Source organism: Myiozetetes cayanensis, unplaced genomic scaffold (genome assembly GCF_022539395.1).
Source record: "Myiozetetes cayanensis isolate MyiCay16 unplaced genomic scaffold, myiCay2020 scf9, whole genome shotgun sequence".
Lineage (NCBI taxonomy): Eukaryota > Metazoa > Chordata > Aves > Passeriformes > Tyrannidae > Myiozetetes > Myiozetetes cayanensis.
In genome coordinates, this window is record NW_026088185.1 from 13,252,970 (window position 1) to 13,268,183 (window position 15,214).

At 41.5% G+C, this 15,214-nt stretch overlaps 1 protein-coding gene across 1 annotated transcript in view; it reads right to left on the minus strand.

The window, feature by feature from the left end:
* CD28 (CD28 molecule) overlaps window positions 1-14,968 on the minus strand; it is a 42,372-nt gene extending 27,404 nt beyond the window's left edge. The window contains exon 1 of the mRNA XM_050340113.1: window positions 14,911-14,968. Coding sequence (XP_050196070.1) covers window positions 14,911-14,923 — 13 coding nt within the window. The 5' untranslated portion in view covers window positions 14,924-14,968. The remainder of the gene's footprint in view (window positions 1-14,910) is intronic.
* Window positions 14,969-15,214: the final 246 nt, after the last annotated feature.

Below are 15,214 nucleotides of genomic sequence, written 5' to 3' on the forward strand. Positions count from 1 at the left end.
TGAAAGGAGTCTCTTACATGTTTTTTAAAGTACCACTGTAAAACAGTGAGGCTAGAAATCAGGATCCAGAACACACATGCGCTCAGACTAATAGGCCTTAAATACCAGAACTAGAAAACAAAACAAAACTGAAAAAAAGCGCAAGTGGTGTCTCCTTTTCCTCTTCCTTTTAATTTACTCTTCCTTGTCCTCACCCAAAAGTAACCATTTAGGGGAGGCAAATGTTTTCTGCCTCTTCTTGCTTTTGAGACTAGTGCCTTCCAACCAAATTAGCAGCACTGGAGATGCAGCTGTCTTGGAATTCAAAGATATCTCAGTAAAGAGCACATACCAGCCTCTGTGAAGGGCCTTGTTTCAGACCAAGAGTAAATAGCCAGTGTCACACAAATCTGCATAGTGATTGAACGCTGGAAAACATAACTGGATTTTTTTTCCTTAGTCATAAAAGGTTAGACTTGTCTAAAATTGCCTTCTTTGTATGATGTTTTAAGATGGTGAATTGAACCCAGAAGGCAGATTTTATATATTAACCAGTGAAAACACAAGCAACTTTTCATTTTAGAAATCTTTCTTGAGAGTAGCCTTTCCTGTTTAACACTGAAGAATTACACTTCAGAAGTAGGTGATCTTTGCTGCCATGTCTCCATTCAAACACGATAATAAGCAACAATCTTTCCAGGCTTATTAGTATTTCTTTTTTTATAATGTAATACCTTTTATAAACCTTGCAGAAGTTTTTACTGCAGATTTAAAAAGCTCATCCTTTGCTCCTGCATTCTCCTTGTAGCATCATCTTTATCAGAGCGCAAAACACACATATTTATTTATTTCTCTTGTAAATATCTGATTTATTGACCTAAGAAAGGTCCAGGTCAACAAACATCCACTAACTGTCCCCTCCCAACTCCCATTTCCTGAAATCCTTTCCCAGCTGGGAACAAGAATGAACTCATGGAGTTCTGCTCCAGCAGCACACCAAGGAAGAAAACAAATTTGCCATTTGTACCACACTTACTATGTATTGCCTCAAGTAATTAGTTATCTTTCCCTGTCTATGCATGTACTATTTTAGATATATACTTGCAAAATCTAAGGCAAGCATCACTCGGATCTCTGACTTGTTGATGCTCTGTAGATTTCAACTTCTTGAATATTTAAGGAAAGAAGGATGACTTCGTGGTTAAAGTACAAGTCTAGGAGTCAAGAGGTCTGGATTCTATTTCTGTGCTACGCTGCAGGCTTCCTGTACACCCTTGGACCACTCACATGACCCCCTTCCATTTTTATACCCATCTTTATACCCATTTTTATTCCCCCTCAACTAAATGGGGAGCAATCGTTGCTTCATACATGCTGCTGCTGTGAGGCTTAATTCATGTTTCTCTGAAAGTGTTTCAGGTTCCTCAGAAGAAAAGCACTTCAGAAATAGAACCTCATCTCAGATTTAATATCATTGAAGCTGTCTGGCTTAAATGTAACCTCACCCAAAGGGGATGGTATTTGTAAATGTCATCCTTAAAATGAAAAATCTGTTCGCTTTTTTCTGTGCCTCTGTGCTTTCCCCATTTCCCTTCTTTCTCTTCCAACAAGCTGCAGCATTGTTAAAATACCTCCTGATCCCCAGGGATACCCAGCTGATCACAACCTGGGTATGGGGTTTGTTTTACAGGGAGATGTGCATGCACTTAGTTGCAATGTTGTTTTCTCTGTTTCTGAGCAGGCAAACAACTCTGCAGAAAGAATAGAGCATATCTGTATTTAATTTAAACAAGCATTTGGAACAAGCAGAGCATTTCAGGGAAATGATTGGTCTTTAGTTTCATTTAAAACAAAGGGATTCCCGGACTCCTACATTTCTGTGGACTTAGGGCTTTTTAATCATCTCTAGAGTGTTTCTGAAGGTGCAGAGATGAGGTACTATGCTGCTGTTGGACATGAGTGTTTCAGTTAATGAGTGATTACTGAATGTTCCATTACTGAAACAGCATAATACAAAATGTAGGATGTTTGCATGTGTAGAGGAGAAGAGAGTGCTTTGTGGGAGCTGCATGTGTTGTCTAGGTTTGATAAACTAACCAGCAGCTTTTAGTATTGCTGTAACTGTTTAGTTAGTGTCTTTGTGCCAAGGCCAGCTCAGTCAAAGTGTGATCCTGCCCAAAGGCTCCATCAGTTTTAAGGCTGGGACAGGGCTGCAGGTCCTCATGAGTTTTGAAATCCAGACCCTGATTCTGAGTGTGGTGGCTTGTGCAAGCTGTGTCCCAAAGGCAGAGCTGTGTCACCCTCACAGCAACTGCTCAGGCTGACCTTATGGAGTAAAGGCTGGCGAGCAGGGTGATCCCGCTGGGCTGTCGTGCAGCCCCCAGGATGCAAAAATAGCGTCAGGAGTGCGTGGGAGAGGAAGGCCTTTGCACTAAAACACAAAACACCCTGATTGCTCTGGACCACTTGACTAGCCCAGAGGACTCATAACAGTGATGCACTAGTGAAGTCACTATATAGTTGCTCACTTGTTCCCCTGAAAGCCCCATTGTGCATGGCTCGGGAAGCAGATCCTTGCATTTCATCCGCACACATACAGCAGTCAGTGCCTTCAAAAGGCAGTCGGTTCCCTGAGCTGTGTGACATAACCACTGACTTTCAAATTTGTAGGATCCTTCTGTTAAATAACAGTACGACTACTGAGCCTCTCAGTGTACTTGGGGGGGGGGGGGCATCGTTGCTGTAAATCTTTGTCAAAGATTGTGTTTCAAGCAAAATAAGCATAAAGAAGAGGTAGAAGTTTGACATGTGAAGAAGAGAGTAGGAGCAAGGTCCTACCTGTAGGTGTAAACGCTGGTGCTAAAAAAGACTTGACAGTTGTTTAAAAGAGCTGGAGGAGCCTTCATCAGGAATGAGAAAAGAAGAACAGAGGAGCAAGGTTTGAAACACTGAGAGCCATGAAAACAAGAAGAGGAAGTTGGAGCTTGCTGCAAAAGGGAGAGGAAACAGGAGGGAGAGGAAGGATGAAGCCAGGATTAAGAGAGGACACAAATTTTCTGGGGGGCGCCAGGGTGTGACAAGTTCAGGGTCCCATATTCCCATGCACTGGGTGCCAAGTATCAGCTGTCAGTGGTTTATATGGGGGGAGGCCAGTTATCAGATGAAGAACCTTTGCTTGCTGCCCATTCTCTACTTTTCTCTGTCAATGAGCAAGAGGAGGTGTTGAGGCACTCACATTATGCACACTGTGGATAAAAGCTGTCAGAGTGCAGTCCTCTAACCATTCAGTGTTTTCAGGGGACACAGGGCTCCTTTATCAGTATCTTTAGGAAGTTGCATTGATCGGTCAATAATTTATTAAAAGGCCAAATGGGTAAATTTATGGTATTTGGCCTGCCATAAATTGTCTCATACCAAACATTTTCATTTTCCAGCCAGTGTTCTCCTGAGGGTTAAAACATACAGCACTCAAAATGACAGACTTGGAAGAGCCTGGGAAAGCAGTGATATTGCAAAATCTATGCTCCCCTCCTACACCTTCAGTACATTCTCCTCATTGCCACAAACTGTCCCCAGGAACACTTGATCTGAATTAACTACAAGCTCTGCAATATTTTAAAGATCTCTCTAGGCTGTTTCCTGCCCTCCTCATGCTCCCTTACTTGGGCAGATATCCCAGTGTAGGTCCATGGGAGTTTTGCTTGAGACATCTGTTCAGATTTCTCTTTCTTCTTTCTTCTTTTCAGCCAGTATTTTGCTCCTTTCCTCTTATTCCTTATTATTCTCCCCTTGCAAAGTGAGGAGAGGAAATGACTAGATGATACAGGGAGAAGAGACAAAGAAACCTGTCAGAAAGGAACAGTAAGGGCTAGGAATAATGGGAAAGACTGGAAACCGATAAAAATTCATTTCCTGATATCTCCCAGCAGTGCTGGACACAGATGGTTTGGTGCATACACTTTGAGTTTGGCTATCCAATTTTGGTCCCAAAAAACACAACCCTTTTGCTTGTAAATGTAATTACCAGGTCAAAACTAGCTTAATTAAGTGTGATGGAAAAGGCAATCTGTTGACTGGGCAGCTGCCCCTTGCATTATTTCAGGTCAGGGAAGGTTTGGTCTTAAAGCAACACTAGGTAGGAATTAGATTTCTGCAAGTCTGAGGTACCACTTTAGTGTCCTCCCAGAAGGCCTTTGTGTATCATCAACTCACTGCATCAACTCAGTGGGTTAAACAGTCACTCAAAAAGAAATGGCAGACAAAATGAATATACAGTTAATTCTTCTTGATGATTTGAACCACCCAGAAAAACTTGCTTTCCTCATCAGAAGAGACATATTGCAGCTTTTTAGCCAAGAAGCAAGTGAAAGTCAGAGATGTAGCTATTCTTTCTTTTTTTTCTGTGTTGAGTTACATGTCTTTGTGTAGACATGAAAGTGGATGGACACAATTTTTTCTCATTTAAACATATATAGCAGCCATTTGGTTTTATTTTCCAAGATGGGTCTAGTTTTATTTCCTTTTTCTATTTCAACATGAGATATTCCAAACTAGCTTCCTGTGGCAAATATTCTACTTCATGTTTGTCCTGCACAGTAAGTGTTGCTTAAATATTTTAGGGATTCAGTTGCTTCACTTAGGAATTTCTGTCTCCATGACAACCCTTCTGTGCTTTGTAATACCTTTGGTGAACACAGTGGAACTGACTATTATTTATTTCAAACTATGTTACATTTAGCAGTGGAGACACAACGGGAAATTGAATAAAAAGCAAAACACCAAAAGAGCTAATTCACACCACTTTCTTTAAAAGGAATTTTCAAAATGATCACATCATTTACTGTATTGGAAGCCCAGTAATGTTAAAAATGATGGATTTTTGTCTCAAAAAATTCTGTTCTTGTTCTTATCTCTCTGCTGTGTCCTGATATGGACAGGCTGCAGAGTCTGGCCTTCAGTGTTTCTCCACGATCATTATTGTTCTGTGAAAGAAAGTTAACTTCCTATTGGAATTGCTTCCCAAGCGTTATATAATTTTTTTTTTCCCCCAGGCATCCAAACCAACTGCTCCCACACTGCAAAAAAACAGAAGTCTTTTCCTGCCTGGGATGATGGATCTGCCACATCATGGAAGGTGTGTCAGGGTCACACACTTCTTGTGAATCTCAAAAAAGATCCCATACTTCCATCATTTGGAAACTTCAGTTATACAAATAGTATCCCATGTATGGAATTTCAGTTCTCTGATTTCTAGCTGTGTTGGCATTCTAATAATGAGATACGACTTAAAGTAATTTGGCTAGGTTTTTCCACTCCATTCTTAGGCACATTTGTGCCTTTCTTTTTCTTCCTGATGCTGTCCTGTATCCACCTCAATTTTCTAGTTTATAACTGCTTCATGTGTGGAGTGGCTCACCTGCACATCTGCCAGATGTCAGACTTGTGGCAGTTACGCTTTGCATAAGCTCTTTGTGAATAAAGCTCTTGTGAACAGTGGCCTGACTTCTGGGTGCACCTGGAGGGGCATCAGAACAAGGCCTTATTTCATTCGCTGTTAAATGCCGGCGCGTTTTTAAAGCAGACCACACAAGGGGGCTTAAAGTTGGCCACGCCATATCCCCAGTCCCTGAGGAGAGGTTTGCTGTGTAACATCTTAGTGCTTTAATACCTTTGAAGAACAGCAATAAGGGGCAAATACTCTGTTGCTGACCTGCTGCTGTATTATACTGGAACTTTCTCAGGGAAATTAGGAGCCAGGAACTACGTGTGGCCTAGCTATTTTGATAACATATCCATATAGCAATGTTGTTTGGTATTAAAAGTATCATCTATCTGAGAAATCTTTTCCATTTTTCCCCCCTCTGCTTTGAAAACGAAGGCACATTTAGAGCCTAAAACTTCATGTTGAATCCAAAAAGCAGAAACACTATGCATATGGATGTTTTCTGTTGTCTAAGACATCCTCCTATTCTTAATATATAATGTTGTTTCATAAAATCCACTGAGATGGAGCCCCAGAAGTCTTCCATGCTCTTCTGAGTCCTTATATCTTGATTTCTAAAGCCACTCAGCTCTGTCTCCTCTTATTCATCAAACACTGGTGCTCTGTCATGAGAGAACAACTACAATTTATAGTATTAATGACTCCAGGTGGTGCTACCTTGCATATAAAAGCAATCTAATTAGGCCACCTTCTGGCTGAATCTGCTTTAGCTTTTGACTCCAGAGAGACAAGGAAGACAAGAGAGCACATATATACAATACTGACTAAAAGAGCAGACGTTTCTGAACGCGTCCTTTTAGGTTTCACTGCCTTCTTTCTCTTTTGTTTTTGTTGTTTCCTTGTGCTTGAAGCATCTATGGAAAATCTTGGTGTAATATGATACAGCACTTAGGGCAAGAAAGATGATTATGAATGGCTCCTGCCTTACTTCTGGATCCAACAGATGTTACTACATGAGGTTTGGTTCTCCCTGATTTTATAATTTGATTTTAATGGCTAGATACCATTGGAGCATGCAAGTCCTACAGACAATAGTGTCCTTTTACATTCAGAAACATCTGTTAGCTAAGTGCTCTCATAGAGCCTGAACTCTAAATGAGCAGATTTGTGTTTGAACAGCAGCATTTATAACCTTGCAGACAGCATTCTCAGGAGAAACAAAGTCTAATATGTCTTTTCTCGTTTGGTAGAGCTCTTTTCTTTCCCCTGTCCTTCATGTTTCTCTTTGTATCATCCACTACTTTAGGAGATATGAAGTTTGAGTGCCTTTTCTAAGGGCTTAATGCAGCCTGAGGACCAAATGTGCAATTCAAATAATGGTGCTTTGCTGTTCCCTTGAAGCAGGGGATAGAACTGGCGCCGCTCAGAGTAATACTTTGGGCTGTCACTATTTGATCAAAGACCTTGGACTGGATCTGCCAGTGTTAATGCTTTTAGGATGGATGACTCCTTTACTTTAGGAGTTTCCAGTAACCGAGGGCAACACATAACATCTTTGAAATTTCTGTATTTACAGAGCGGTGAACTCTCCATGGTAGTGCATTTCAAGGCCCCTCCGGGGAAGAAACAGGTTACAGAGCTCATTGGCACATCCCTCCTTTTCCTTTCTAATTGTGCTTCTTCCAGTTTGGTCTTGTTTCTGTAGATGTCTCCAGCTTTCCCCAGCACGCAGCTTGGGGAACAAGCCTGAACTCAAACCCAGCGAACAAAGCCAGTTAACTCATAGCCATAGGCTGTAAGGAAGAAGTTTTAGAAATGCCTGAGTTCTTCAGGGTTGGAACCACAGCACGGCTTTGTCAGTTGTGTATATTTTATACGTTAAGTGCTGCACAATAAGTGGGCTTTATAAAACAGCGTATCACATGTACTGTTAATGCCTGCAGATTAAAACAGCTGCCAGGCAGCAAAAATGCTGCATGGAGAAAAATCAGGCGGACACTCAAATCTGCAGCTTGAGTTAATTCTCTACTTGGGGGCTGCGAATCTTAAGGGAACTTCAAACAAAAAATCTTACAGGGATTTGGAAATTAAAATCACAGCGATTCTTCTCCACCTGTGTTTTGGTTTGAGGGCAGCTGCTTTTACTCTAGACTTGAGGAAAACTTGCCTGATTTTCCAATTATATTGGTCTAATAAAAGTCATTACTGCTTCTTAAAAACACTGCCTCATGTAATATGTAGTTAGGTCATAACAAAGCCACTACCACGTGTGCTTGGAACATAGCCATTTAACACTTTGTTCTTTGTATTCAGAGTATCTCAGTGAAACAGCAACAGTTAGAGCTTTCCAGGGAAGTTAATAAGTACTGGGAAGGATCGTTTGCTTCTGATAAACCAGCCAGCTGCCCACTTACTTTTCAAGCAATTCATTGCACTCATTTGCCAGATTTCAGGACTCTTTAGGGTATTTATAAAGAGAATAATTGGACTTACTAGGTTTGTAAAATTACCTATTTTGTAAATTATCTATTTAACCATTAGTTAATGTAATTATACTGACTGAAATTTAAGCTCCACAGAGAGGTGTATGTTCCCTGGAGCTAATTCTGAAAAATACATGTAAAAGTTTGCACAAAGATCCAACGAATTTAACTTCTCTGTCATCATGCTCAGAATCATTTCTTAGTATCACCTGCCCTCAGTATTGACAAAAACATATTGCTTCTCACTTGGCAATATATAGATGCATTTGGCAAACAAAATGCACTATAAGCTCTACAAAGTATAAAACACAAAAAAAAAAAAAAAAAAAAAGAAGAAGAAAGAAGTTAGTAAGTTAGTTCTCCAGAAGAACTGACCTCTTTGCAAAACTTCATTTCCATTTATGTCACATATGAATGTGTTGCTATTACACATTGTTTTGCCTCTGATTGTCACTGTCACTTAGTCCATAGGCAGTTCCCAAAGTATCAATATTCAATGTTGCTCCCTTACTTCTCAACATATTAAATCAATCTGCTCCTGCCCACCTTCCTGAGACAAAAGTTATTTCATCTATGGCTGACACACATTTCCCAGATAACATTTTAATGTAGACCCACCGGTCATGACTTTCATAAACTTGATTTACTGCCTGGTTTATTGAGCTCACTTTGCAAAGCTTTGCCTCCCTTCGTAACAGCTGTGAACACATTGCCATAACAGGACTTTGCCTTCTGTACACCAGCAATTTGCCTTTTCATGTTCTGAAATCTCCAGGGAAACCCTAGGGGTGTTAATCTTTAGTTCTTGGGAGCCTACCTCATACTTAAGACCTTGGGCATCTTAGTGAAAATTAACTAAGGAAATAATTTAGGATAACTCAGCAATATTCACTAAACCACCAAAAATACAAATTATATTTTCCAAGCAAATTTTTTCTTGAGAGTAATATCCTTGGTCTCCAAATGAGTAGGAATTTAAAGCAGACAAGAGTATATTTGGGGGCATACAGGCCATGTGCGATGCCACCTTTGACTAGCTCGTGCCAATCTGAACCTTCACATTCTCCCATGACAATAGGTTTCTGTTCCACATGCCCATTGGAATAAAGAGCTACTGAAATTTCTGCACTGAACTCAAGAGCTCATTGAATATATATTTGTATTTGTAAACTCACACTGTATGTGTGGAAATGGCAGTAGGAGTTTACTGCATATGCAGGGAAATAGAGAGCTGGCAGCTAGGGAATGAAGGGAAATGGGATTGCAAGGGGCAGGAGGAAATGACTAAGAACTGTAGCAGAGGTGAGATCGCACTAGTACACAGGCTGAGCAGTAGAAGCACAGAAAAGCAAATCAAAGGTATAGAGGATGTGGGAAGATAAGGAGAAGTCCACAGGATGTACAGAAGAAAATTCTTGTGGCTTAAATAGCTTTTATTTTTAAAAAGCACTTCTGCTTGTTGAAAGTTTTGGGAGAAGGAAACCAAGGTAAAGCTGCAAAAATGCATAGACCAAGGGAAAAAAATGGACTGGAAATAGTATCTTGTAATGCCAGTAAACAGTAGAACTAAGTAGCTTCTGTATAAAAAAGAAAGATAAGACTGGATATCAGGGACAAATTTCACATCCATTGGTGTCTCTGGTAAGATCTCCTTTTCTGAAGAAAGGCCATGATTTGGTCCTGGATGACTAAAGTTAGTCAAAACAAGGAAAGTTACAGACATGGATATGATTGGTTTGGAATCATTTTGAAGAAGCTTGCAAACAAAGGTTTAGTGCCAGACACAGTGAAAGAGTGTCGGGGCAGAGCGAGGGGCAAACATCACCGATGCAGCAGCTTCACAGACTGCAGTCCCCTGCCTGCTGCTCGCTCCATTCACCAGCACACTGAGCAGCCCTTGAGCAGAAGTTCCCAAACTTCTTTTCTGTTGCTTCTTTATCAGCATTTTGATAAGCTGGCTTATTGGCACTCCTGAACTGAGGAGTGTTTCCATGAAGTGCCTCTTTCCATGTAACTAAAAGTTACAGCCTTCCTCTGCTGTGGAATTAGCAGATGGACTTTCAAAGGCCAATTAAAAGAAATATCTTGGAAGCATATGAGACCACTTCTTCTTATCCAAGCCCTTATCCCAGCCCTACTGTTCTGTCACATGCTTAGCAGGACTACTCATGCAGAGTGCAATGTCTCCTGGTTTGGTTTGCAGGGTAATACATTCTAAGGTGATAATATTTAAATGGGTCATGGCAAAAGGTTTGTGGTTACAAAAAAATATTTAATTATTCATATTCTATCAGGGAAGAAAAAGCCATATAATATTGGATTATGCATATTTTATCATCAAATCGTACAAGTGAGCTATTAAACTGCATACAATTCATGCAAGTCTTTGTTTTATAGATTAGTTTTACAAAGCATTTTGTGTTCCTGCTGAACATAAACACCCTCTCATATCTCCACCTACTACACCAAATATTCTCCTGATTAATTCATGAAGTGTAAAAAACTCAAAAGGAACTAGGGAGAAGAAATATGTTTTTAAGCCCTCTCCTAGCTTTGGTAGAGCAAACTATCTGTGTTCAAGTCAGGGAAGCGGATTCCTCGGTCATATTCCTTCAACACAGTGTGCACTGTTCTTTCATTAACATCATGTCTGGTCCTTTGCAACACAAAGTAGTTCTGCAGCTACACAGGGGCCGTGGTGGTGGCTCTCAGAGATTATCATCTAGGCTGATGCTAGAAAGAGAGGAAGCATCAGGACAAAATCAGCCTCACTGGAACCTTCATGCACAACTACGTGAAATTCCAAACCTCTGCTCTTCCCAGCTGGCACCCAGTGGTCCCAGCTGGGACACTGGCACCCCTCAGTACTCTGGTTCCCCAGAACCAGCCCAGGCATCGTGCCGAGGCAAGTTCTGTAGGATCTCTCCTGGCTGCTGCTACAGTCACCCTACAGCCACACCATGGCAGAGGGGAAGGACTTCCAGGCTCCTCCTGGGCAGGTGGGTAGAGCACCACAGCACACCGAGCTTCCTGAGTGCTCATTGCTCTGTCCTCTTGGGGTCCCTTCTCCTCGGAGCATGTTGGGTGGCTGCAAGTTAATGCCCAGGCATAGAAAATAGCCCTGAGACTTCAAGGATGGGAAGGCAGAAACTGGAAACTTCCCTGGGAGCAAGGATAGCTGCTTCACAACCACTTTATGACTAAATATAATATCATCTCAAATAGGTGTTCTTTTGTCCATGGATGTCTTCCAGGGCCCAGAGCAAGGGATTCTCCATGTGTAGTGCACTGTTTTTACAAAACCGATTAGCACTGGCTGAGCCTGGTGACCACAGGCATTCAACAGCCAGAACAGTAATCCCAGTATTTCTGACTAACCCACTGAAGGGAAGTACCAGCAGAAATGAGGGGAAAGCCCACTCTCCTGAGGCTTTACAGGCTGCAAATTGCTGGCTGTCTCACAAAGGGCTGAGTATTGCACTCAGCCAAACAAACGCTCCTTGGAATTTCACTGCTTATTGGACAGCCCCTGGAAAACCTCTGTCTGAAGAAGAAGATGGAAAAGCAGTCCCCAAAATAGATTTTTGTGTGTACCTCATTCTGTATGTCTGTTTTTCTGATAGGCTGTATGTGTAGTGCAACAGCAGGGCATCAAGGTAAGAAGTATTGCTTTGGAAAGTATCTGGGCAACAGTGCTGGGATATCTTTATACTGTCTACAGTCTGGCAGGAATGAGGAGACAAGGAAAGGTTGGTTCAAGGTGCTAGCTGTTGTACTCTCACCTACACATTGATTTCTGTAATGAACTAGGTATCTGTGCTCTTGCACTAATGATAAGCTGGGCTTAGTGAATGTTTTCAGAGCTCAGTTCAAAGCAGGTGTCATTCTGCTAAAGTAAGGAGGCATTTAAAAAGAAATCACATGATGGTATTATTGGTATTGTTATCCTTTGCCCCCGGAGGCTCCAGGTGCTCTTAATTCTCACTGGAGAGCTAAATAATCAATTCCTTCAGAAAAAAAACAACCCTGACAAATAAAGGTTGAGTATGTTCGCCTCATAATTTTTGGCAATGTCCCTTTAACTCAGGTGTCAGCTGGAGGGGTTCTTGCCACTGTTTCCTCTGTTACTCTCTTAAAATCCCACTAGATACCATAGCAACAGCTGGATCACATGCTCCTCAGTGTGCTCTCTGTAAGCAGATGTGAACAATGCTGGCTAATAAAGTCTCAGCAAGTGCTGGACAGGAAAAGGACTGAATTCAGCCTCCACATTTTTTTTAACATCTCCCAGCAAAGGCTTTCCGTCATTTCTTATGACACAGGTAAATCCAGATCTGAATGAAAACCAAACTCAAGTTACTTCCTCGCTTAATCAAAAGACCATCAAGGTGGCCAGTATTTTACAGCCATTTTTTCCCCCATCCTATGTAAGGAATTCATGGAAGTCTGAGGCTGAAATACATTTCCATATTCAAATGTATTTGCAGTGCCTGTATAAATGCTATACCTGCTTTGTTGATGGTTTAGTCCTGCTACTAAATTAATTACATTTTTAATATTTTTTTAATCTTCATCCAAATAAGGAAATCAGAACTCTTCATATGTCAATTAATGATCCATATTCAATTATGCTCTAATTATTTTCTGTACATGTGGCATTTCGAATATTACAGGTCAGTTTTTTAAATCACAGAATAAAGCTTCTCACATGTCAAATGAACATTTAATAATGCCATCGCTTAGAGGAAGTGTTCATAATCCTTTTCCTCAACTAATGCGGAAAATCTATGTACAGCCTTATTTATGTTCACATTTAGGCAAGCAAAAAATGATAATTCTCTCCTTTAATCTGATTTCTGCTTCCAACTATCTCCCATAAATTCCTCCCATATAGCACCAAACCATATGCAGTCTCAGCTGTGTCATATTCCCTAGGTTCAAAACCGAATTGCAATGCATAGAGTCTGTAGCTATGTCAGACATTGTGTAATCAATCTATACTTTAATTATGGGTTCTTACAAGGACAAATAAATCATACCTCCTTGCAGCAGCTAAAATCCAGAACAGGGAAAGAGAATATTAAATTTATTTTGTTATACAACTAGGTTGAGGTTTAGTAGGAAATCAATGCTAATACTTCTGATGAAAATCTAGAATAGATTCTGTGATTTGTAAAATTTGCACTGTCTCTGAAATTGCAGGTGCCTGTGGAGTTCTTAGACTAATACTTGTTTATAGTGTCTGCATCAATTTAGATGCAAAAACTGAAGGGATCTAATTATTTTCCTTCTGTTTTACAAAGTTGCTTTTCATTACATACCATTCAGGGAGGAAATCTTAAGCACTTATGTCTGCTGATGAGTTTAGCTCTCTTTTCTATATGAACACTAATGAAAATGTGTGTGTGTGTGTGTGTGCCTTACAGAGGGTCAGCTTCTGCCATCCCCTTGGAGGTGATGTAGGAAATTTTGCTGATTACTGGATGTGTGACTGGTAAGGTCAGAGTAAGGGAAACAGTCTCCAGTCAGGTAAAATGACAGCCCCTGCTCCAAAGCCTGAGATCATCACACAGCACACTGCCTGACAGGCACCTGCATGCATGGCTTCCACAGGTCTAGAGCAGGCTCCGAGCTGTGTAAAGAGGCACTGGTGCTTAAACAGGGTGGGCACGAAGGGTGGAAGGAACACAGGATATTAATAGCATTGTAATGTTTACTTGGTTGGGCAGATGTAGGTTTAGATGGGATTGTATCTGGCATTCCCAGAGTCTGTGTCTGAGCCTCTCCCACGTGTGTCCCTGGGAGAACATAAATGGGGGCATAAATGGAAGGGACTGCCTGACACTGCCACAGGCTGCTGTGCAGCTCCTCACAGCAAACAGTCTGGAGGGGGATCCACACTGTCTGTCCTCAGGACAAATCACCCAGGCCAGGTGGGCCAAGGGTGTTTGTCCTGCTGCTGCAGGGAGACACAAGTCTTTGGTCTCCAGACTGTTGGTCCAGCGTTTCTCACAGGAACAGCAGAAAAATTTGGAACAGGGACAGTGCTCTATGAAAAACTAGAGCAGTTCAGGCTAGGAAGATGGGCTGTTCCATACAAGCTGGAGCAGCTGTTAGCCCCTGCCCTGCCACCAGGGACTGGTCTTCCCTGCCAAACCACCCAGCTCCAGGGAGGACGCAGGCGCAGGCCTGTAAATTGATACTGCACTTAAATGATTACAGGCGCTTCACCTTCAGCCCAACTGCAGCTGACTTGAGGAAAAGCAAGTCCAGAAATCTAGTTCTGTCTGTCTAAGGGTTGCTGAATAACTGGACTAGTTAAACAAGGCTAAATTAGAAATTGACAGGCATTGCCCTGGGGATGGTCTTATAAGCCATGAGTGAAGGAAATAGCAAGTAATCATCAGCAACTCCTAGGAGGATGAATTGCATGCAGATAGATTTAAACTCAGGAATAACAGTTGTGTTTATAAATGGAAGCAATTTACTTTGTTGTTCTATCTGTAGTCATTGTACACAAGCATTTTTGCTCAAAACTCCTAGACAGACCACGTATGTTATGTTTGTGAAAGGACAAAATCATTCTGAAAGCGTAACCGTAATCTCAAAGAGATTGTTTCATCTCGGATCTGTTTACTGACCTTTCACCACCATAAAATGCCTTTTTACTGCAGTCTGTGGCACGAGAAATTCCCGAGAATTGTAATGTGTGCAATTAACAGAGGGTCAGCTTTGTAGCTAGTTTAAATCAGGGTGGCTACAGCTTGCAGATATAGCTACTTACATCAACTGAGTGTCTGGCCCCAAGAATGTAAAATAAGATCTGCTCTGCAGAATGAGACCACTGTTAACTGAGGACCCCATGACTAGCCTTTGTATGGTAAGAAAATGCACAGTTAATAGGATTTTGCTATTAGTAAATTTGATCTGATACTTATTTTATTCCAGAGCAGCCTGGCAGATATTTAGCATCAACAAATCCAAGACTGTAAGAGCATTTCTTACCTACTGCGAACATTTTCCTAAGCGCACTGTTAGCCCCAGGGATCAGGAGCGCCTGGCACAGGAGCCTACGAGCAGCCAGGCTGCAGGCAGTGTCACAGGGTGGCCCTGGGCAGCATCACCCTGTCGAGGGTGCGCTGCAGTTGAGGCTGCCACTTCGGCTCTGGCACCATCACACTCCTCACAAATGTGAAATGCAAACCAGAAAAAACAAGGTGCACCTCTTCATTTCTTGACAAGTACTTAAAATAGAAATACTCTGACCTATTTTTTTAAACGCTACTCCTGTCTTGATGTTCCCGTGTAG